This window comes from Styela clava, chromosome 15 (genome assembly GCF_964204865.1).
Source record: "Styela clava chromosome 15, kaStyClav1.hap1.2, whole genome shotgun sequence".
NCBI classification, from domain to species: Eukaryota; Metazoa; Chordata; class Ascidiacea; order Stolidobranchia; family Styelidae; genus Styela; species Styela clava.
The window spans coordinates 17,161,265-17,183,515 of record NC_135264.1 but is presented as its reverse complement, the minus strand read 5'-3'; the positions used below and the strand labels follow the sequence as shown (position 1 = coordinate 17,183,515).

Here is a 22,251-nt window from a genome sequence, read left to right as displayed (position 1 = left end):
CGGTTTTCAACTTTCTAAAAATATGTGCGGCCAGTCAATGAATTGCAACTCTTAAATATGGCCCGGGAAAGACAAAAGGTTGCCGACCCCTGACTTAAACATAACTAGACCAATTGCCAAGAAGTCCCTTAACCACGAGTCATTCTTGTTTGATGACAAGAAACGCGTATTATGAGGTCATTTCACCAGCAACGCCTTTGAATTGTTTTAAAGAAAAAATTAATTTACTTGTGTGGTAATTGTATACATATTGCCTATAACTGCTATTTTTAATTAGAAGAAAAAAATACATTCATTTATGACATCATACTCTAATTTAAAAACTAGGAAATATTACTATGACGTCATCATCAATTTATGCAATCCAATATGACGCCACAATAGAATTTGCAGGGTTATAACGCAAAATATGACAGCTTGATATGATGCCACGGATTTTCACTTACTAGATTGCCCCCTGAGTACTCAACTGCCCGCAGGATTCGAACCCGCCAAGGTATTGCTTGACTCATTCCAATTTTATTAGGAAGGCACATATACCGTCAAAATACTTAGCGGCTCTAGTCAGCATTCTGAAAATTCTGTAATTGCTCACCAGAAGGACATATAAATTATGGAGATTTTCTTTATAAAGGTGGGTGGAGGGCAGTGGCGTAGCATCCACCCGTGCGGTCGCGGGAGGGCCCACAGCGCCAAGGGACCCAAGCGGTTAGAAATTTAAGCCGCAAATCAAAAGCTGCAATGCAAAACCAGTAATGGACATCTTATAACGTTGATGTTAGTTCTGCTCAAATCTTTTTGTTACGTAACAATGCCAGGAAGTCGTCGATTTTCGGCGTCTTGAGGTTTGATCGCACCGGCAAAATTACGAAGGCTGTCAGAATGTCGAAAGAAAAACTTCTCAGTGGCGCACAGAAACGCAGAAAAGGGGAAGAAGAGGAAAAACGTATGAAAAAACTTAAAGTAACCAAAATAAACGGCAAATTTTATGTTACCATTGCGTTTTTATAGCGACATGTTATGTTTTTTGACGAAATAAGAAAAAGCGTTGTTTTAGCTTATGTCCAAGAGTTTTCAGAGTCATTTCCACGAAACGAGGGAACGAGAGTCTAGCTACGCCACTGGTGGAGGGCCACACACAACTGGGCTGTATGCTGCTGAACAGTGTTCCGGTGCCCGTAGGATTCGAACCCACCAAGGTAAAAAACAGCGTAATTTATGCTGGCCAGTCATGCCTCAATAAATCCCGCTCATGGCGGAGCTATACTAAGTCTACAAAACCCGATTAGCTAACATTGATAACAGTGACATTAATAGTGGCTTCAAAGTAGAATAGAATCCCATCACCAAACAAACAGTGAATGTGTAAAAACCACCCTTGAACCCAAAATCCTTCACCAAATGGAACTCAAAAATCACGATCAGCAACAAATATATTTCCACAAAAATAAATTCAACAATAAAAAGAGAAATGAAAGTGACACTGCAATATTACAAATATTGAAAAGTTTTTATTTTTCCATCTGAGTTGTGGGGGGGGGTGGGGGGGGTGGGGGGGGGAGAGCTTATAAAGTTCAATTATGGAAGGGGTAATGGGATAATAGGTGCACTATTGGGACATGTCCTCACCAATAACCTGATTATACATTTTGTCAATTATGACATCATGTTTTGCATTATGGCAGCATAATAATTACTGCGAAAATTTTTATTTCGAATTTTGCTATGGTTTGAATTGACACAAAGAAGTGTCTAAAACATATAGAATATTTGCGGATTGGTTATGTATTTGGACAATTTAATAAAAAATAAATTCAACAATAAAAAGTGAAATGAAAGTGACACTGCAATATTACAAATATTGAATAAGTTTTAAATTTTCGTCTGAGTTGGGGGGGGGGGGGGGACTTATAAAGTTTCTTTTTATGATGACACATTATAGTTGAGATAATAGGGCACTATTGGGCCATTATGGCAATTTTTATTTCGATTTCTGCTATGGTTCGAATTGACACAAAAAAGTGTCTAAAACATATAGAATATTTGTGGAATTGGTTATGTATTTGGACAATTTAATAAGAAATAAACTGCTTTGTGAATACTGCAACATGGAAGCTATAAAAATAGGAGCAACATTATAGATTTTCAAATCTTGGTAGCACATGGTGCAAATAAAAATAAATTGTTAAAATACTTGCAATTAATTATGAAATTGTATATTTATCTTAGAGCAGATTTGACGATGCTCAATGAAATACCAAAAGTTACTTAAACTACATAAAGTTATGCTGGTGCAATATCGAGAAATTGTTAGGGAGGGGAAATACCCTATAAGGTAATTGTGATGGGCAAAATTTTGAAACAAAAATTGACCCGCTCGAATACAAGGAAGCAATAAATAGCAGCACTAGTGCTTTTGAATTCGCATGGAGAATATTCCGTCCAGTTATGCTTCAATGGTTATTATAAAATTTGGAAAGGATATTTATCCCAGCAGAGCACATGGTGCTAAAAGTAAGGAATTAGAATAATACTTGCAAATAATTTTATAAATAAAAAGCAATTGTGTATTTAGGTCTAATCTCTGGGCAAAGTTAAGGGTGGCCACTGGATGCCAATGGCCACTAAAATTGGACTATATCGAAATATATTAGTGCATTTAATGCGCTCACTCAGAAGTAAAGGAGACTCATCTCTGAGCAGCGTAACGCACTCCAGAGACTCCTTTCTGATAAAAATGATGGGCGCTCATTCAGGAGGAAAAAAGACTCATCTCTGAGCAGAGTTACGGGTACTCATTTAGAAGTAATGGAGACTCATCTATGAGCAGAGTAATGCACCCACTCAGAAGTGAAGGAGACTCATCTCTGAGCAGAGTAATGCACTCACTCAGAAGAAAAATAGATTTATCTCTGGGCAAAGTTATAAGCACTCACTCAGAAGTGGAGGAGACTCATCTCTGAGCAGAATAATGCACTCACTCAGGAGTAAAATAGACTTATCTCTGGACAAATTCATGAGCACTCACTCAGAAGTAAAAAAAACTCATCTCTGAGCAGAGTTACGGGTACTCATTCAGAAGTAATGGAGACTCATCTATGAGCAAAGTAATGCACCCACTCAGAAGTAAAGAAGACTCATCTCTGAGCAGAGTAATGCACGCACTCACTCAGAAGTAAAATAAACCAACTCTGGACAAAGTTATGGGCACTCACTCAGAAGTAAATGAGAATCTGGACCATCAGGTTACAAAGAGCCTCCGAAATTATGTAGAATTACTGAGGTGGATTGTGAGTCAGCTATTATTTTGAGTAGTTCAAGACTTTAAAACTGCAACGTCATGATTGCAACACATTAAACAAAGAAAGAGTGGAAAAAGTAAATCTGTGATAAAATACACAAACACATGATAAAATTGTGATGAACTTAAAATTTTGCAACAAAAATTGACATTAACGTACAGTTGAATTATACAATCAATTCTATATTTTTGTTTGTATGAATGTGAACCTCCTAAACATCTATTTTATGATATTGGAATTCAAAATTTGAAAAGGAATCATTTTGAAATGTATTATAGGCTGTGAAATTTATTCAAAAATTTGAATTGCAATTTCAGATGGAAATCACCTGATTCATAATGTAATACAGACGTCCTTGGAAAGAATTATAATTATTACAAACAATTTAAATATCTTTGAAGGCTTATAAACATAAATTTTATGATCCTATAACTTTAATTTTGCTTCAAATTTTACGAAGGACAAATATCTAATTCTGTGTTTTAGGTTTCTTATTCTATAAGACAGAACTGTGAATACCAAGCTATTCAAATATGCACCTTATAAACATAAAAATTGCAATTTCACTGCGTAAATGTGACAAAATAATGCAGATAAAAAGTAAAACTGTGATGAAACACACAGACACCAGTTAATATTGTGAAGGATTTGAAAAAAGTGCAAACGAACGTCTGAAACTGGGCAGCATTGATTCGGAAAGTCCATAATACTATGAAAAATGCTTTTTTTAAGAGAATTTGCTCCTAAGGGAAGCCGCATGCACTCTTTTATAGTACTAAGTTGTGTGCGATCACTAATAAGTGAAGGAAGGAGACTCATCTTTGGGTAAAATTTGGGATGTCAAAAACTGCGAGTTTTGTACAACAATATTGCCAGTTGATTTGAGCGTTGACCAAAGTTTAGAGCAGGGGTCGGCAACCTACGGCCCGCGACGCTTCACTGAATTATAGTAACAAAACAGCTGTTTTGACGATTATATTTTTTACGTACCAGAAATTATTGCGAGACGCGTTTAGACTAAATTATATCATAATCTAACAAGGATAAAATTCACAATTACTCGTTTAATTAGCGTATAATTTAATTATAATTTGACAAATGGCAACAAAACGTAGAAAAGTTGATACTAAGTGCAAAGGTTTCAATGGTGCCGAAAATATTCAGATGGAATTTTTTGAGATGCAATGCAATGTCACTGCTTGATTTTTATTATGAAAGGTATCATCCGTTCGGTTTTCAACTTTCTAAAAATATGTGCGTCCCGCCAATGACTTGCAACTCTTATTCTGGCCTGCGAGCGACAAAAGGTTGCCGACCCCTAGTTTAGAGCATGGGTTCTCAACAAGTGGGCCATGGCCCATTGCTGCGCCACAGAAACATTCTAAGATGGCCCGCAAACATATTAAAAATTGCTAGAGCTATTCCTAAATTTAGTTCCTTCGGGTCAATACAGATAAATTTTGATTTCAGTAGCAATAAATGATGATGCTGTCTTTTGCTGTCGTTGCGGTGACAGAATGACAAATAACTAACGTATAAGAAAAACAATATTTAAAATTTTTACCACGTGGGACATGTCATGGATGTGTTGTCAAAAAATTGAGCGGTTGACGCCAAACAGAATGTAAAGCGGGACTGTTGCATAACAATGGCTGCTTGAGTGGTATGTCTCAATCTAATTATTAAAGTGAAAAACACTGGTCTGGACTGATCGAGTTTAAGAAACCCTCGGTGAGACATTTGTTGAAAATTTTGTATTAGATCGTGTGTCATATTTGCTATCCCCCCTCCCCCCCGGATAACGGAAAAAAGAACGAATCCACCCATGGAGTGCGCTCCCATAGCAACCAATAAACCATTTTGATAGTCTACAATTTGACGACGAAAACGAAAAAATCACAAAAGTATAAATCTGAACACTGAACTTGTATATTCTTCCATTTATTTCACTTTCCAGCAGAAGGTTCAGTTTCCTCCTGAAAAAGGGAAGAAATTACATGAATGCCTAGAATAAATGTCGAATAAAAGAATTCACACAAAGCAAGAGCGGTCAGGAATAAGAATTATTTTGAGCTTTTGAAATTAAAAACTAACTAGCAGAAGCGACATGCAGAAAAGAGCAAAAGAGATGAGGAAAGTTTTATGTTATGCAGTTGTTTTCAAACAAGGTTCGATCGGTACAGTCCAGATTTTCTACAATTTTCCATTCAAATAATATATTATTATATGAATATTGTTTGAATAAATAGGTTTGTATTATATATATTCATAGTTTATACCAGGGATGGCAAACCTTTTTTATTTAAACGGCAAAAAATTTTATTTTTATCATGGAAAAGAAGGCTGTAGCTTATATATATTTATTTCAATGTCTGCATCGGGGAAAAACGAGCTGTGACATTTATTCCATAGGTATTACTCGATTTTATGAAATTAATGTGAAAGGACATACTTTCGCATGTTTATGAATCACCGAAAAACGTTTATTGTTTCGCTTCAAAGATCATTTCGTTTTGCCAGTATTAGGTTTGCTTTCTATGTATTTAGACAATTCTCCTTTAAACTATTCCGCAGGGATTTCTCCAACTCCGGAAATGTTCGATCGGGGTTCAACTCCATCAAAAAGGTTCAAAACCAATAATTCGAGTATTAGTAATTTGTAGAATACAAAAAATAACTTGCATGTGCATCCTCATATGTGCACCATTTTATGTGTACTGTGTACTGGTTTCCGCTACAGTGAAAGCACACGCTAAGTATGTCGTAGTGTGTTTTGATAGAAACAGAAATTAAAATAGGAAAAAAAGAAATGAAGTTGTGAGAGAAAAATTGGGGTAAGTTGCAGAATAATACATGGATTATTACATCACAAACAATAGTTTATGACAGAATAATAAGATTAATAGTCATAATTATAAAACTTATTATCACATCACGAAGAATAAAATTATGATAGAATAATAAGAAATTATCATTCTAATTATGACATAACAAATATTTGAATGACAACACTGTGATATCACACTGAAACATGCAACAACAATCATACGTTGTGTAAATTTCTCCTTTAAAAATAAACTGGACGCTTGGGTTTCCCAGGGTGATATATCTGCAAGAGAACGCACAACTTCCAAATTTGTTTGACTTGAAAGGAAATAAGAGCAGACGGGATATTTATTAAGCAACATTCCTGTTTGTTTAGAAATAATAGCTTTTCACATATCAGTGGTTAAGCAACATTCCTGTTTGTTTTGGAATAATAGCTTTTCACATATCAGTGGTTAAGCAACATTCCTGTTTGTTTTGGAATAATAGCTTTTCACATATCAGTGGTTAAGCAACATTCCTGTTTGTTTTGGAACAATAGCTTTTCACATATCAGTGGGTGCTTCTACAAGGCCCTATTTGGAGCGAGAAAGGTGAGAATGTGCTGTATTATACAGCTATTAGCCCAAGTAACGGACTTTAGAAAGTGTTTTTGGTTAAAATTTATTTTTTCTTGATTTTGCTGGTAAATAAATAAACACGATTATTTGCACAATACAAATTGTGCCCAGATAGATAAAAACACCAATAACACACAACACAGCAAAGTTGATGTGATTTGTTTAAAACTTTTCACAACTCTACCATTAGAACTTAATCCTAAGAAAGCTTAAGAACCCAAATTTGTCTATTTCGAATTCAGACCTCTAGTCGGATTCAAAAGTTATAGTTGCTATTAAGGCCGGGCACTCCGAATCAAATATTCGAATATAAATTACTCGAATTGGTTCAGAGCAAAATTTCGAATTGCCTCCATCTTGTTTTTTTCTTTCCATCAATGGTCAAGGTGAATTCCCCCCCCCCCCTTTTTTTTTATTGGAGTCATATTTTTTCAATACAAATTTGACATACGACTATTTTCTGTTGTGAATTATTGATGAATAAATGTTTTTCATTGCGTGTGAACGCTTCGCAATATGTCTTAGTGATTTATTCATGTTTTCAGTAATACATTTGTTGACAGGACCAATAACAATAAAAAAGTAGGATATAATTATATATCGCCCATTGACTCCAAAGTATTCGAGATTCGATTGGAAAATAATATTTGATTTTGAAATCATCAGGTACCGGTATTCGAAAATGCCCAGCCCTAGTTGCTATTGAATAGCTTGGGAGTTATTCGTTATGTCCGAAGTCAGGTATAAATATCCCTGAACGCTGCGACAATGATGTAATACTACATACGATACCATGCAAATGACAACAATCATCCAATCCTATCATAATTTTTGATTAGGCGATAGCACACCAACTTCACACTTTGAAGCTACGAAAGTGCCACACAATACATTGCCATTGAGCTCTACACAAAATACATCCAGACTTGTGACAATATACTAATGTGCAATATATGCAAATATAATTACAGGAGTGACTCAATGAGCATTCAAGAAAAACAATTTTTATTGAGTTTTATTTTGTTGAGTTATTTCAAGTTTTCTGACTCAGGATAAATGTTGCCTAAGTCACAGGTCTCCTTCGATTTATATACCAAACAACCAGAATTTGAGTGAAAAATATCAAAAGTCATATTGTGTGTCTTCTTAGTTTGGCGACGTTGCCACACAAAAACCCATTGTACACCACACACAATATCATGCATAACAATCAGCTTTATTTAAACTTTTGTTTAGAGTTCCTCAAATAGTGGGACGCGCCCCACAAGGGAGGCGTAGACAAATTTTTGAGGGGGAGTGAAGCTAATTCAAAATATTTTTTTTTTTACATTTCATATCTATTTTCACATTTATTTCATTATTAACGTTCCATCACATATTTTCAACGTGTTTTTTTGTAAAAAAAAATAGTTTCGCCTTACTATCTGTTATTTGTAGCTTATTGCTAACTAGTTAATTCCGAAGTGGGGCACGAGACTTAACAAATTCTAACAAAGAGATGCAATCTAAAAATTTTAAAAAGCAATGTTTTAGAGCAAACCCTAGTTACCCGGAATCGTGGTAGACACTTCATAATCAAAAAGTACTTAGCTGAGTTCAGGTGTCACACAATACCATGCAAGTCGGGGCTCCTGAAGTATGCAAACCAAGATGGCGGACATCGGAATGTAATATGTATACTAGGTTAGGGTTAGGCCATAATTTTAGGTATAAATACTAAGGGAGGCTCTTGGCTAGTCTTCGAACTGATAATAGGACTAAAATGAGGAAAATTGGAAAAAAATTATCGCCTTACCCTAACCTGTTACCCATGTTACGTTCCGATGTCCGCCAAGATGGATTTTCTATCTTTTGGTTACCCCTAGTGGCCAACATTAGTTCGCAAGCAAACACACAATCGCTTCAAAAGTGCACAGCTAATTTCAAGCGTCGGCGCTCCGGATGTATGTTTACCAAGTTGACGCACAACCTAATAATCTAACCTGGTACACATACTATGTTCAGGTTGTGCGCCATCTTAGTACACATACTTAGGGAAGTGTCACACAAACAACATTATTCCACACAGAAAACACAGGAAGGTTCGAACCTTTTTCGAATAAACTTCGACGTCATCCTCATCGTCTTCGTCGTCTGTGGCTTCAGAACGAACTCTGGAAAATCGGAAGAAATTTTAGATTCAGTTGGTCTAGAGTCTAGAATAATCCAACAAATATAGGGTATTCAGCAATGAAGTTTCCATCAAATAACAAATATATTTGTAATTTTGGTACTCCGAAGTATGTGAACTAAAATGACGGACACTGGAAGGTAGTATGTGTGTACCAGGCTGGTGTTAGGCTGTAATTTCAGGTACAAATAATACGGGAGTCACTTGGCTGGTCCCCGAACTCGTAATAGAACTAAATAAAGAAAATGGGAATAAAATTATGGCCTGACCCTAACCTGGTACACATAATACATTCCCATTGACCGCCATCTCGGTTCACATACTTCGGGAGTACTATAATTTTTCGTTAAATCCAAGTCTTCTTCAGACAAAACAAGATATTACAGAAAATATAGAATATCAGAATTATTCTTGGGTCAAGTTACCAAACTAAACTTCCAATAGATGTAGAATAGATTTGGATAGAAGAATGACTTGTACTTATTTCAACATGTTTTTTGAATTAAGAATACGTCCACTTTACTATCTTTCATTGGAGGTGGGCGCAAAACTTGACGAAATCTAAAAAGGGAGCACGACTCAAAAAGTTTGAGAATCACTGCTTTAGAGTGACCAAAGTGACAGGTAACTCAACAATATCCAGTCAGGTCAAGTTTTTTAGCACTCACCTTGTGAATCCTTTGCGTTCAGTCGGATTCAGAAACTTTCCAAGATTTAATTTGCTGCTTGACTTTCCGTTATTAGAGAGAAGACCTGTGAAACAACAATTAAGATTGTTCATTCTAATTTGAATTTCGCTTTGAGCAAGGTCAATATCACTAAGCCTGGATATAGTGTGTTTAGATTCAAAAAGGGTAAGTTTTGCAAAAAAACTGCAGTTCCGGGGGAGAGGTTCAAGGGTCACAATTCCCTTTTGTAAAAAAAAGCATTTTTCTGTATCAGACAAGGCAATTTTCCATTGCTTGAACTGCTTTTTAAACCCTCAAAAACCCATTTTTCCACCCTGCTAGTTGTTAATGTCCGATAACCAAAACCCCACCCTCCTCTTACTTTCATATTCCTTGAGTCTCTTTGCTCGAACTTTGATACAAGCAAATGCAATCAGCAGAGAAACAGTTGGTAATACAACCAGGATGACAATGATGATTGTGGCTCCTTTTGATGAATTCACCTGGAATGCGGAAAATGTTGTTTTTTTTTAAAAAAAAAAATTTGTTTGAATAAAATGTCACAAAGCAATGAGACTCATCTCTGAGCAAAGTTATGACAGTATGGGCACTCACTCAGAAGTAAACACGACTCATCTCTGAGCAAAGTTATATGCACTCACTCAGAAGTAAAAGAGACTCATCTCTGAACAAAGTTATGACAGTATATGCACTCACTCGAAGTAAATGAGACTCATCTCTGAACAAAGTTATGACAGTATATGCACTCACTCAGAAGTAAACACGACTCATCTCTGAGCAAAGTTATATGCACTCATTCAGAAGTAAAAGAGACTCATCTCTGAGTAAAGTTATATGCACTCACTCACAAGTAAAGGACTTGTCTATAAGCAATGATACCAATGTTAAGCCAAAAACTTTAGAAACTATATAAATAAGACACGTCACTTGTGAAAAATAGTTTTTAAAAAGACTCAAACCACGCAACAATGAATTAAATTCTTGAATTAAACGATTGATGATTCGTCAAACAGGCGAGTATATTAGCGGTATCCACAGTAGAAGTTGTGTTTAATGGCAAATGTTATCGGACAAGACTTAGGAAGAAACTTCCTGGGTCAAAGGTCGATGTAAAAAGATAAACAACAGACAAAACTGGTAACTGTTATCTTTGTTGTATTTCTGGCAACCAGCATTTTCCCAGATGACTGATCATGACCAACCAGCCGTGAAAGTAGTATTCACCTGCTCGGTGTACTTAAAGGCTCATTCTTGTTGATGTATCGGGGGGGGGTACTTTGGTTATGTAAATGGGCAATGAGTTTGCAAAAATTCCTTACATTTCCATCAGAATAGTTTTCATTCATTTCCTTGTCCAGTTCTTTTTCATTCATATTCAGAGAATTTTCAGACTTTTCCTCCATTTCCATCCCTGATTCCTTTCCTTTCTTTTCCACTGTTTCTTCTAAGTTGGAAAGCTCGTTCTAAATCAAAATCATATAATTAAGAAATATAATAGAAATAGTGAGATGAAGATTCCATGAGAGAGGTTTTGGTTAGCCAGCTGTTAAGGCATTGTAGCGTCATAGACATAGATAAAAAATTGAACTCTGGTATAGACTTTGCAATGCAAACGGATTGGAATTACTTGCGTGTACCAGACAGATTGAACCAACATAAAAACTTGTTTCGCTGGTCTGCATATGGATTTGCTCAAAGCAATGTCACATGATTTTTTGATTTGGTCTTTGTTTTTGCTTCTAATCAGGGCAGCTACCTCTGGTCTAATTGTCATTATACAGTGTGTCCATAAAGTCAATTTACAATTTCAATTTTGTTATGAAGTCAGTTCTCGATATATCTTAACCAGGTTTGTTGTTTTTAAATCAGTAATTATTCAAGTATTTTTACTTCATTTAATACATCTGTGAGGGCCAAAACAATACATGGTGTCGATAAATTCCCTTTGCAATTGACTTTATGGACACCTTATATGTCTAGTTTGATCAAGAATTTAGGTATACTTTGGAGATAGGATAGCATTTTTCAAATTTATTCCTGAGGAGCAAATCAATCATGTGGCGAAATGGAGCCCCACAATCAGATACCAGTCCATGTCGAGTATGGGATCAGCAGTTACGTGAACACCGGCAAGGAGTCCAGCAATCTTCTCCCACATAAATAACCTCCAGAAAATTACTATTATTTTCAAATTCATGGACTTGATGGTGAAGGAAGCCCTAATTGACCTGCGGTTATGTGAACCACCCTACAGCGAAGAGTCCAGCAGTAAGTATTCTCCACAGCGCCAGCGTACTCATACAAGCACATCTAAACACTACAAACTGCGTACCTTTTTATCATCGATTGCAGAAAGAGATGCAATTCCTTGGCCGATATCAGAATCTTTCTGTACATCATTTGCTGCTGAAGGTACATGGTAGAATTTATAAACCTTCTTGTGACTGAGATCGCCAACATAGATCTGTAAGAAGATTTCAAATCATTTTAGAAGTATTTTGGAGATCAGGGAGGGGGAATTCCCATAAAAAAAACGGGTTTAGTATAAATTTGATTCCATATCTGTGTGATTCTAACATAGATCTGTGAGAAGATTTTAAATCATTTTAGAAGTAATTGGCAGATCAGGGAGGGGGAATTCCCCATCAAAATATGGAAAAAAATTGTGTTAATCAAAATATTATTACCAAACAATCAGTTACTATTGAAGACATACCAGTTCTCCACTAGGTGATGCTGTAATATCATGAGGGTCTGTGAGTGAGGAGTCCGCAGACGGCTCCCAACCCTCCAAGAAAGCTCCTGTATCATAATGAAGGGTGAATCCCCAAGCTGTATCCCCCTCAGATTGGTCCGGTCCGTTAACTCCGTAGATTACGCCACCTAGGTAAAATAAGTATTTTAGAAGGGTGACCGTACATTTGAACCCATGTGTATATCCGTGAATTCAATCTATATGCGGGTGCTAAAACCCATGGGTTAGGGTTAGTATGGGTTCAAATATCCGCAAAACAAAACAAAATTTCATAGGTGCAATATATGCAGGTACAATTGTCGCGTGTTCAAATGTACGGGAACCATTTTATAAGCAAGTAAAACAGAGTACTAGCCAATTTTTCAGATAGCTAATGTTTTTAAACTCGTTTACTCTGAAATTTGCATGAGTTACCACTGGTACTTGAGATACACTATTTGGTGCTCCTGAAGTATGCGCACCAAGATGTCGCATAACCTGAACCCTAACCTGGTACACAACCTGAGTTCAGGTTGTGCGCCATTTTGGTGCGCATACTTCAGGAGGTCTCACTATTTTTTAGGGGGGAAGAGGCCGGGCTTTCGGGCAAGATCTCCACATTTTGGGATTGTATACCAAATTTATTACACCCTTGGTGTCATGGATTTGCAAAAATGAATAACAATAAAAAATATCGGTCAGAGACCGAAGACTTATCGATCGAAAGTTAGGGGATCCCCCGAAACAGCGCTCTTGCTACATAGTGACACCTTGTGTCCCATCACTAATTAATTAATAACTCTCTAATTATACGACATAATTCATCCAAAATCAATAGGCTTCTGGTTCGACATATGATGAATGCACATGCAAAATCTGGAGCAGATTCAATCTCGCTTTCGTGAGATATCGCGTGCATCTAACAGACAAACAGACAAATATCTATCAACATACTTACCGATTAAAATCGATAAGTAATAAGTAATAATAACTCTGTGGTGTTCTCGATTTTTTTTTTCACTTCCTGTTAATTATTTTCAATTAGATATTTAAAATAAAAACAGAACAACATTGTCAACATATCACCTTCAAGAGTGCTGTATGCGATCGCAAAAACCCTTTTTCCCATTTTCTCATCTTTAATAATTCGAGTCAGTGCACCAGTCTTGCTGAAGCATTGAATCCTGTAAAAGAAATGTCAGTGTTGCCCACTGGTTAGTATTGGACTTAACAATGTTTGCATTGCAGGTAAAAACGCCACACTAGGTATTTAGCCCAATATGAGTTATTAAATCAAAACACGATAGTTGTCAGTGAAAAGAGCTCATTAAACATGTTTAATACTTGGTCGAGACTAGGACACGCCCGGTTGTGTGCACTGGGGAAGACTAGAACATGGAAGGAATTGAACTTGGAATTATGACGTTTATTTCAATGATATTTTGAACGAAATTTTATTTCCAAAAAACTATGGTCGTGATTTCAGCACACACAAGTGAGTCAGATGAAATGCCAGTAATCATAAAAATCAAAATAAAACCTTACCTCCCATTTTCACGATCAGCGACACATAATTCTGATTTGTCCGGTCCGCACAGGATGATGTTGTGAGCAACAAAGAATGCGTATGGTGGAATGGGTGGATGTAATACTGTTAAAAAATAATGGAATTTTTAGGAAGAAGTTGGAAACATTGTTCATAACAAACACACGAGATATCGGTTGGAAACCGAAAACTTATCGATCGATAGTTAGGGGATCCCCCAAAACAGAAACTGCAATTTCGATTCATCCGCTCTTGTAACTTGCGCACTGCGCATCGCACACACACACACTCGGCGGGTCTCCAAATTCTCCCGTTTTACAAGAATCTAGATCACTATATCAATAATTGATTGATAACTCACTAATTATACAACATAATTCTCCCAAAATCAATGGGCTTCTGGTCCGAGATAAGATGAATGCACATGCAAAATCTGGAGCAGATTCAATCTCGCTTTCGTGAGATATCGCGTGCATCTAACAGACATACAGACAAATACCTGTCAACATACTTACCGATTAAAATCGATAAGTAACAATTAAAAGCCCGAAATTCTGTGGAATTGTCCACAAAGGAAATAGATATTTCAATAAATTGAAAATTCAGTGCCTGCTATTCATATTTAATATTCTTTCTCATCCATGGTGTAAAAAATTAGTTACGCAATGCCGAATTGAAAGATTACGTGCTTATATAAGTGGCAGCAACTTATTATTATTTGGCAATTTCAGAGGGTTTGAAAATTGGAACAAAAAAATCAGGAATGCCAACAAATATGGTTATTTTGCCTCGATAAATTGAAGATATTAACAATTTCTAATGCCAACGTTGACTAAAAATATGGTAAAAATCTGAAGGATATCGGAGGAGAGACAATCCTGTTGAAAATACTCACAATCTTTGCTAGTGACCATTCTTCCCCACTGCATAACGAACGACCCATCTCTTGAAAACTTCATAACACGGCCGTTACAGTAACCATCAGACACGTAGATAAAACCTGGGAAAAATAAATTCAATTTTTTACAAATATTAATGATGTAACCATAATCTGAACAAGACTTTTTAAAAGAAATTTGTCATAGCTAGGATATTTGCGCTCATTCAGAAGCAAAGACTCATTTCTGAGCAGAATTCAGACACTCACTCAGAAGTGAGAAAATTTTTTTCTGAGCAGAATTCGAATGTGGAGAAGACACCTATCCCGAGAAAGATACGGGAACTGCCTTTAAATTGCTAAGAGCTATTGAAATTATATAAAATTGTAGTTTATTATGTAGTAACAAATAAGCAGACGTGACCATGCATTACAAAAAAAAATGGAGGGAAGGCGTAACCAACGGTTACAAAGAAAACAAACTCACCATCATCGTCCACGGCAACATCGGTAGGTTTACAGAAATGACTCGCATCACTTCCTGGTTTCATGAACTCCCCAAGGACCAAAATAGGCTTCTCAGCACCACCTAGTGGATATTTCAAAACTTGATGCATTGCAACATCTGTAAGCCATAAATAACCTTCGGGGTCAAGGGAAATCCCATGCGGCATAAAAAATTGACCTCTCCCCCAGGAATGGAGAACTTTGCCAACGTCTTTACTTAGATGATAGATTGTGTCCGCCATAATTGGTTTGTTTGGCTCGGTGAAACGGTTTCGAGAATCGAATGAAAAACGGCCCCATCTGTTGAAAAATTAACACAAATTAGGTTTTTATTTGACTTTCACTCAGAAATACAGGAGATTGAGTAAAATCACATGCAAACTTAAAAAAAGGAAGACTCATCACTTAGCTAAGCTACAGACCCTAAGACGTATCAATAATTAAACTAAAGAGCAAAGAATCGTGAATGGCAGCATGGACTGTATGTATAGTCAGAAAAAGAGATGAATTCTGCCAAACGTACACTCGATACCTTATGATAAAATCAGGAAGACTAGTCTCTAAGCAAAGTTACAGGCACTAACCCGGGCTCATCTCTGAGAAAAATTACGGATATTCACTCAGAAATAAAGGAGACTCATCTCTGAAGAAATTTACACAGCGCAAAGTTGGCAGCATTAATACTATTCTGTTACAAAGATATTTATTCTGCCAAACTTACACTCTGTAAGCTCTATGAATAAATCAAATTTAAATAAAGAGAAATGAAGCCTAAATAGCAGCATAGATTACATTTCCACTAAAGGAAATTTATTCTGTCAAACGTATACTCAATTAGCTTGATGATAAAATCAAATCTAACTAAAGAGCAATGACCCGTGAATGACAGCATCAGCACCAATTCAATAAAAAGAGATTTATTCTGGCTCTTACACTCTGTTAGCTCTATGAAAGACATGCACAGTCCCATCCATATCACTGACCAAACCTCCCACTTGACCTATTGAGTAGCCTTGCTGAAGGAGAGGAAAGCTGAGATCTGCTGATAAGCCTGAAAATGTGAAAGAATTTGGTCATATACATTACAAGCAGCTTGAAGTCAAATAATGTAGTATCTGGCTTTCCAACAATAGCAATGAAAAATTATTACAGAAGATAGGATAGGATTTACATATTTATCACGGGGGGAAAAGAAAGCTGATTAAAGTCTTAATCATTTGGTGAACTGCCTCTCGTTCGGCTACTTGCCCAGGTTAGAAATCAGATTAGTTACCCAGTCATTTATTTTCGAATCATGGGCAGTTACGACTTCCTCCACCATCATCAGCTATGTGAACCACCCTACGGCGGCAATGAATAAAAAAAAACATATGATTCGAACCTTCGAACCCACGCAGGGAAATCAGAGGTGCGGTGGCGAGCGTATTCTTGGCGCTTAGTCTCACACCAAGATAAATGCAAGAAATTCAACTACTACTACTCAACACTACTCAAACAACTTGTTACCTATCGATTTTAATCGGTAAGCATGTTGATAGGTAGTTGTATGTCTGTACGTTTGTCTGTTAGATGCACGCGATATCTCACGAAAGCAAGATTGAATCTGCTCCAGATTTTGCATGTGCATTCATCATATGTCATACCAGAAGCCTATTGATTTTGGGTGAATTATGTCGTATAATTAGCAAGTTATCAGTCAATTATTGATATAGTGATCTAGATTTTTGTAAAGCGAGCGAATTTTGAGACCCGCCGAGTGTGTGTGTGCGATGCGCAGTGCGCAAGTTACAAGAGCGGATGAATCGAAACTGCAGTTTGTTTTGGGGGATCCCCTAACTATCGATCGATAAGTCTTAGGTTTCCAACCGATATTCTCGTTTTCATTCTTATTCATTGTTAAAATACTGTTTCACATAAATAGGTATTGGGGAAATTGACATGATCCACAAAGACGAACTCTCATAAAACCCCACAGAGCCCACAGAACTTTCAGACACCCAATAAGCGTTCAATGGAAGTACCTTAGTCAAAGAAAAATTGACTTCTAAAACCAATTTAATGGATAAAAGTTCTACCTTGGAACTCTGGCATTCCATGACTTCTTGACAAAGATTCCGATCGAGTTTCATTCAATAGATCTGATAAATGCTCTAATTCTGGAATATAAACAGAAAAATTGATCACTGGTTATCAGTTATGAATATAATAAGCAACCCCTGATACAATGAAAGGTGTCCATGAAGTCTTAATTTTATTAAAGTTACGGTGCTCCCGAAGTATGCGAACCAAGATGGCGGCTACGGAACGTAACATGGGTAAGTTAGGGTTAGGCGATAATTTTTTTCCAATTTTCCTTATTTTAGTCCTATTATCAGTTCGAAGACTAGCCAAGAGCCTCCCGTAGTATTTATACCTAAAATTATGGCCTAACCCTAACCTAGTACACATGTTACATTCCGATGTCCGCCATATTGGTTCGCATACTTCAGGAACCCCAAAGTTACAAAGGAAATTTATTGATACCATATATTGTTTTGGCCCTCACAGATATATTAAACAAAGTGAAAATACTTGAACAATTACTGATTAAACACAACAAATTTAAACAACATTCAAATTTGCCAACTTTGTGGAAAAAATTGTAAAATCCAGCATAAATCTTGGTGTCGCACCTACAAGGTTCCGGTCTATCAAAAAATTAATAGCTATCTAAATATCGATGCCTGCCTGTATGAAGCCTTGATCAAAGCGAAAAGGTGTCGTATAAAAAAATTCACTCACTTTCATTCACTTCAGCATCTGACATTGTTCCTTCTTTTCCCCGTACCTCTGAATGCTGAATTTCCTGAAATTCATCTTTCTTTTCAATTTCATCTTCATCTAGAAAGAGAATGTAATGTCCCATTTTTAAAAAATCCATGATGAAATCAAAGATTCAGAGAAAAATAAATAATTGAAAAATAAAATCCATTCCTTATGATATCATATATGAACAAAAACCGGCGCTCCAGAAGTTATGTACCAAGTGAAGGTGACTAATTTTGTTCGCCTATTTTACATTAAGTTGTGTAAAGAGATTGAAACCTATGGGCAGGGGGTATACTCACTTGGCTAACACAGACAGTCCCCGAACTCAAGGAAAAATGGAACAAAATTATGGCCTAACCTAACCTGGTACACATACTACGGAAGTACCCAAAAACCAACCTTTTTCTCCGTCATCATGGCTGTGCATATGTGAGTGCATGTGTTCTTCTGGTGTCGGAGGGATAACAGCTTGCCCTTCAGCTATCGCTTGTTTTGAATCTGTATGGAGAAAAATGAAACGAGAATATCGGTCAGAGACCGAAGACTTATCGTTCGAAAGTTAGGGGATCCCCCAAGACAGCGCTCTTACTCCATAGTGACACCTTGGTTCCCATCACTAATTAATTAATACCTCGCTAATTATACGACATAATTCGCCCAAAATCAATAGGCTTCTGGTCCGAGATAAGATGAATGCACATGCAAAATCTGGAGCAGATTAAATCTCGCTTTCGTGAGATATCGCGTGCATCTAACAGACAAACAGACAGATAGACAAATACCTATCAACATACTTACCGATTAAAATCGATAAGTAACAATTTTGTGAAATGGATTCAAATCAAGAATACAAGTCAACACTGTGAGAAAAAACTAAGATAAAGTGAATGTTACATAATGAAAGTAAACTTCTAGAATTAAAATTTAGCTGCAGCGACAAAGTATGAAACATTTTTGTGAAAAATGGTTTAAATCGAGGAAGCCAAGCGAAGGTATCAGGCGACAGTAAGGATAAAGTAAATTTCACATGATGGAGTTACTTGTAAATTTTTAGGATAGGAATATAGCTGATATAGCAGGATTTCTCTACACAGGGCAATAAACCCAAAACTGAGAATGCGGACCAAAATTTATAAGATAAGGTAAAAACGAGAATATCGGTCGGAGACCGAAGACTTATCGATTGAAACTGTGGTTTCTATTCATGACTCTATAGTGACACCGCATGTCCCATCACTAATTAATTAATAACTCGCTAAATATACGACATAATCAACCCAAAATCAATAAAAATCAAATCTGGTCCGAGATATGATGTATGCACATGCAAAATTTGGAGCAGATTCAATCTCGCATTTGCGAGATATCGCGTTCATCTAACAGACACACACACAGACAGACAGACAGACATACATACATACAGACAAATACCTATCAATATACTTACCGATCTTAAGATCGATAAGTAAAAAGTAAAGATGAGAGAACATTATATCCAAAATTCTGGGAACTACTGCCTTACCTTCACCAGCATAACCAGGATAAGGAGCCAAGTCTTTCACATCTTTTGGAAAGTGCAAATCTCCCTCTGTCAAGCCATAATCCAATCCCCAACATTCCAAAGTACTTTTCAAAGATTTTTTATCCGAAGTGTAAAACATCAGATATAAGTTACACATTTCATCTGATCCTGACGGTCTGTGATAAAATTATTAAGATTTAAAAAATCAGTTTTAATGTTGGATTAATTGGAAAATTCCCCCCCGTCACAAAGTCTGGTACTCCCGTAGTGTGTATACCAGGGAAGTGCTGGGACTTAATTTTATTCAGATTTTCCTTATTTTAGTTCTATTACGAGTTCGGGGACTGTCCATGTTATTAGGTGAATATACCCCCTGTCCATAGGTTTCAGTCCCTTTACACAACTTGATGTGAAGTAGGCGAACAAAATAAGTTACCTCCATATTGGTATACACACTTTTGGAGCACCGAAAGTCTGACCTATTGAACCCCCAGAATTCCCACTCCTAAAAATTACTCCCTTGGAAAATTTCACCTCAAAAATCCCTCGGAAATAATCCTCTCTCACAATAAGTGTGTTATTATTTTTTCTCATAAATTTTGTGGTGTTGTACTAAGGCAAGTACCTCCAACACACCCCTAAAACCAGCCAATCAAATTAACAATAGGCTCACCCTGCATGAATCGACTCATCTCTTGTATTATTATAATCACATTGAGCTGCAAGTACATCTCCTTTTTTTAACTCCAATTCTCCCCCCACTCGAGGATAAAATGACTGCGGCCACTTTGGATTTCCTTTTCCGATCATTTTGTATTTTCCACTTCGGAGACGATACCCTGTGATGACATTTGCTGAAAATGAAAAAACAAATTTAGAAAATTGATATTAAAACAGTTTATAATTGACTTGAGCAACAAAAAATGGTGCTCCAGAAGTCCATAAGTGTGTATCAATATGGAAGTAACTAATTTTGTTCGCTTACTTTACATCTAGTTGTGTAAAGGGACTGAAACCTATGGGCAGGGGGTATATTCACTTGGATAACACATACAGCTTCGAACTCGTAATAGAACTAAAATAAGGAATATCAGATTAAATTATGGCCTAACCCTAACCTGGTTCACATACTATAGGAGCACCCAAAATATCTTTTTAATACAAGTTTATACCAGTGGCTCCCAACTTATACCTTATAAAGATCATTACCTAGTGTTATGGGTTGGTTTATTAGAGACAATAGCCCAAAAAAAGAAAACGCATTGATGCAAGACTGAAAGAAAAGGTGGAAATATCTCAGTTTCCTATGGTCGGCTTATCAGAGACAACAGTCAATTAAAAAAGACTGCATACTGGTGCAGTTATACTGACAAAATTAGATGTTGAAAAAGAGATAAAAAATAACACAAGTTTTCTTCATCTGCTCATCAGAAGGTACTATAGAAGAACTCTCATTTTCAGAGTTGAACATTGGTCTCGGCCTATTGAACGGGATAATTAGTTGAAAAAACGGAATTTCTTAAGAAAATATCATCCTTCTTGCCTATAGACTTACCAAGCATATGAGCATGTGTCCTAAACGCAAACACATGAAGAGGATTTTCAATTTCATTTTCGCACGCAACGCTCGACCCAACATTAGTAGAATGTGGGGGTAGCTGAATGTCGTACGCTCCAAGGAGAAAGATTCCAGCGTAATATTTTTGCCTGAAATAACCAAAGAAAGTTTGTTAAAGTGAGGTGAAGTCTAAATAAGATTATTTTAATATGTCGTTCATAAAAAACTAAACAATTTAACAATTTTTAAAACTTGGAATTATCCCAAGATAAAAAATCTGAACGGTTTTTGGTTAAAATTAAAAACTTTCGGTGGGAATAGAAGTTATTAAAGTATTAGTCAGAAATGAAAAGTTACTGAAGTTTTTAAAACCTTCGAAGAAATTTAATAAACTAAGAATTGCGAGGCTGTCTAATTTATTTCGTCAGATTGTACTGCAATTTGAGTCAAAAGTACTCACGGAGTTGTTGTGATGTCCATAGTCACGCCTGAGCAAGTTCCTTCGTCGAAAGCCTTCGCAAAATGCATTTGTACGGCGATATAACGGATTCCTGAGTTACGGCCAATGCTGATTGAGAGAAGCATAATTATATTAACATTAAGTAAAGTCAGGAAGGGGGAGAGGGGGGGACATACCATATATATGTTATCAAAGTGCTCCATACTAAACCCCAGGGCTCGTGGGATAAACATAGGGTCCATACGAGCTATTCGTTTACTTGACGAAATACTGACTTGGCTAATTTTGTAACTGTCTAAAGAAGTAATAAATACATCTGAGTCATTAATAATTAACATTAATCTGCAAGTAACAATCTGTTTTTTTGTTATTATTTTAATGAATTTATTGTCGGACTTTGTAAATAAGATTAATTCAATTGGTTAAATGGCCTACCAACGATAAATGTTTTACAGGTCTACACTGCTAGGTGTTAAACTTTACTTTAAATATTTCAAGTGGCAAATGAGGGAATAGGTGGAGAACTCTTGGGTAAGGAGGAGAATGGGATTTGAATCCAAGATGTGAAATCTGCGATGCCAACACAATCAAGTCTAATGCCTTAAACCAGGGTGGTCCAAGATTGGCATGTC

General features: G+C 36.4%; 1 protein-coding gene and 1 long non-coding RNA gene across 3 annotated transcripts in view; both read right to left on the bottom strand.

The window, feature by feature from the left end:
• Positions 1–1,415: 1,415 nt before the first annotated feature.
• The window catches only part of LOC144411892 (uncharacterized), a 71,105-nt gene continuing 50,269 nt past the window's right edge, over positions 1,416–22,251 (bottom strand). The window contains exon 2 of the long non-coding RNA XR_013468994.1: positions 1,416–4,221. This is a non-coding gene — a long non-coding RNA (uncharacterized LOC144411892). The remainder of the gene's footprint in view (positions 4,222–22,251) is intronic.
• Positions 1,416–22,251, bottom strand: part of LOC120334207 (peptidyl-glycine alpha-amidating monooxygenase B-like) — a 32,763-nt gene continuing 11,927 nt past the window's right edge. The window contains exons 5-24 of one of the 2 annotated variants that reach the window (XM_039401673.2): positions 21,620–21,727; positions 21,157–21,308; positions 20,275–20,455; positions 19,602–19,777; positions 18,479–18,577; positions 18,053–18,151; positions 17,347–17,427; positions 16,205–16,322; positions 15,252–15,571; positions 14,783–14,887; positions 13,887–13,992; positions 13,428–13,525; positions 12,324–12,490; positions 11,940–12,071; positions 10,927–11,070; positions 9,969–10,089; positions 9,587–9,671; positions 8,838–8,901; positions 6,352–6,411; positions 1,416–5,278 (exon numbers count right to left, since the gene is read on the bottom strand). In XM_039401673.2, the coding sequence (XP_039257607.2) occupies positions 6,370–6,411; positions 8,838–8,901; positions 9,587–9,671; positions 9,969–10,089; positions 10,927–11,070; positions 11,940–12,071; positions 12,324–12,490; positions 13,428–13,525; positions 13,887–13,992; positions 14,783–14,887; positions 15,252–15,571; positions 16,205–16,322; positions 17,347–17,427; positions 18,053–18,151; positions 18,479–18,577; positions 19,602–19,777; positions 20,275–20,455; positions 21,157–21,308; positions 21,620–21,727 (2,398 nt within the window). In that variant the 3' untranslated portion in view covers positions 1,416–5,278; positions 6,352–6,369. The remainder of the gene's footprint in view (positions 5,279–6,351; positions 6,412–8,837; positions 8,902–9,586; positions 9,672–9,968; positions 10,090–10,926; positions 11,071–11,939; positions 12,072–12,323; positions 12,491–13,427; positions 13,526–13,886; positions 13,993–14,782; positions 14,888–15,251; positions 15,572–16,204; positions 16,323–17,346; positions 17,428–18,052; positions 18,152–18,478; positions 18,578–19,601; positions 19,778–20,274; positions 20,456–21,156; positions 21,309–21,619; positions 21,728–22,251) is intronic. The other variant, XM_039401674.2, reaches the window with a different exon arrangement.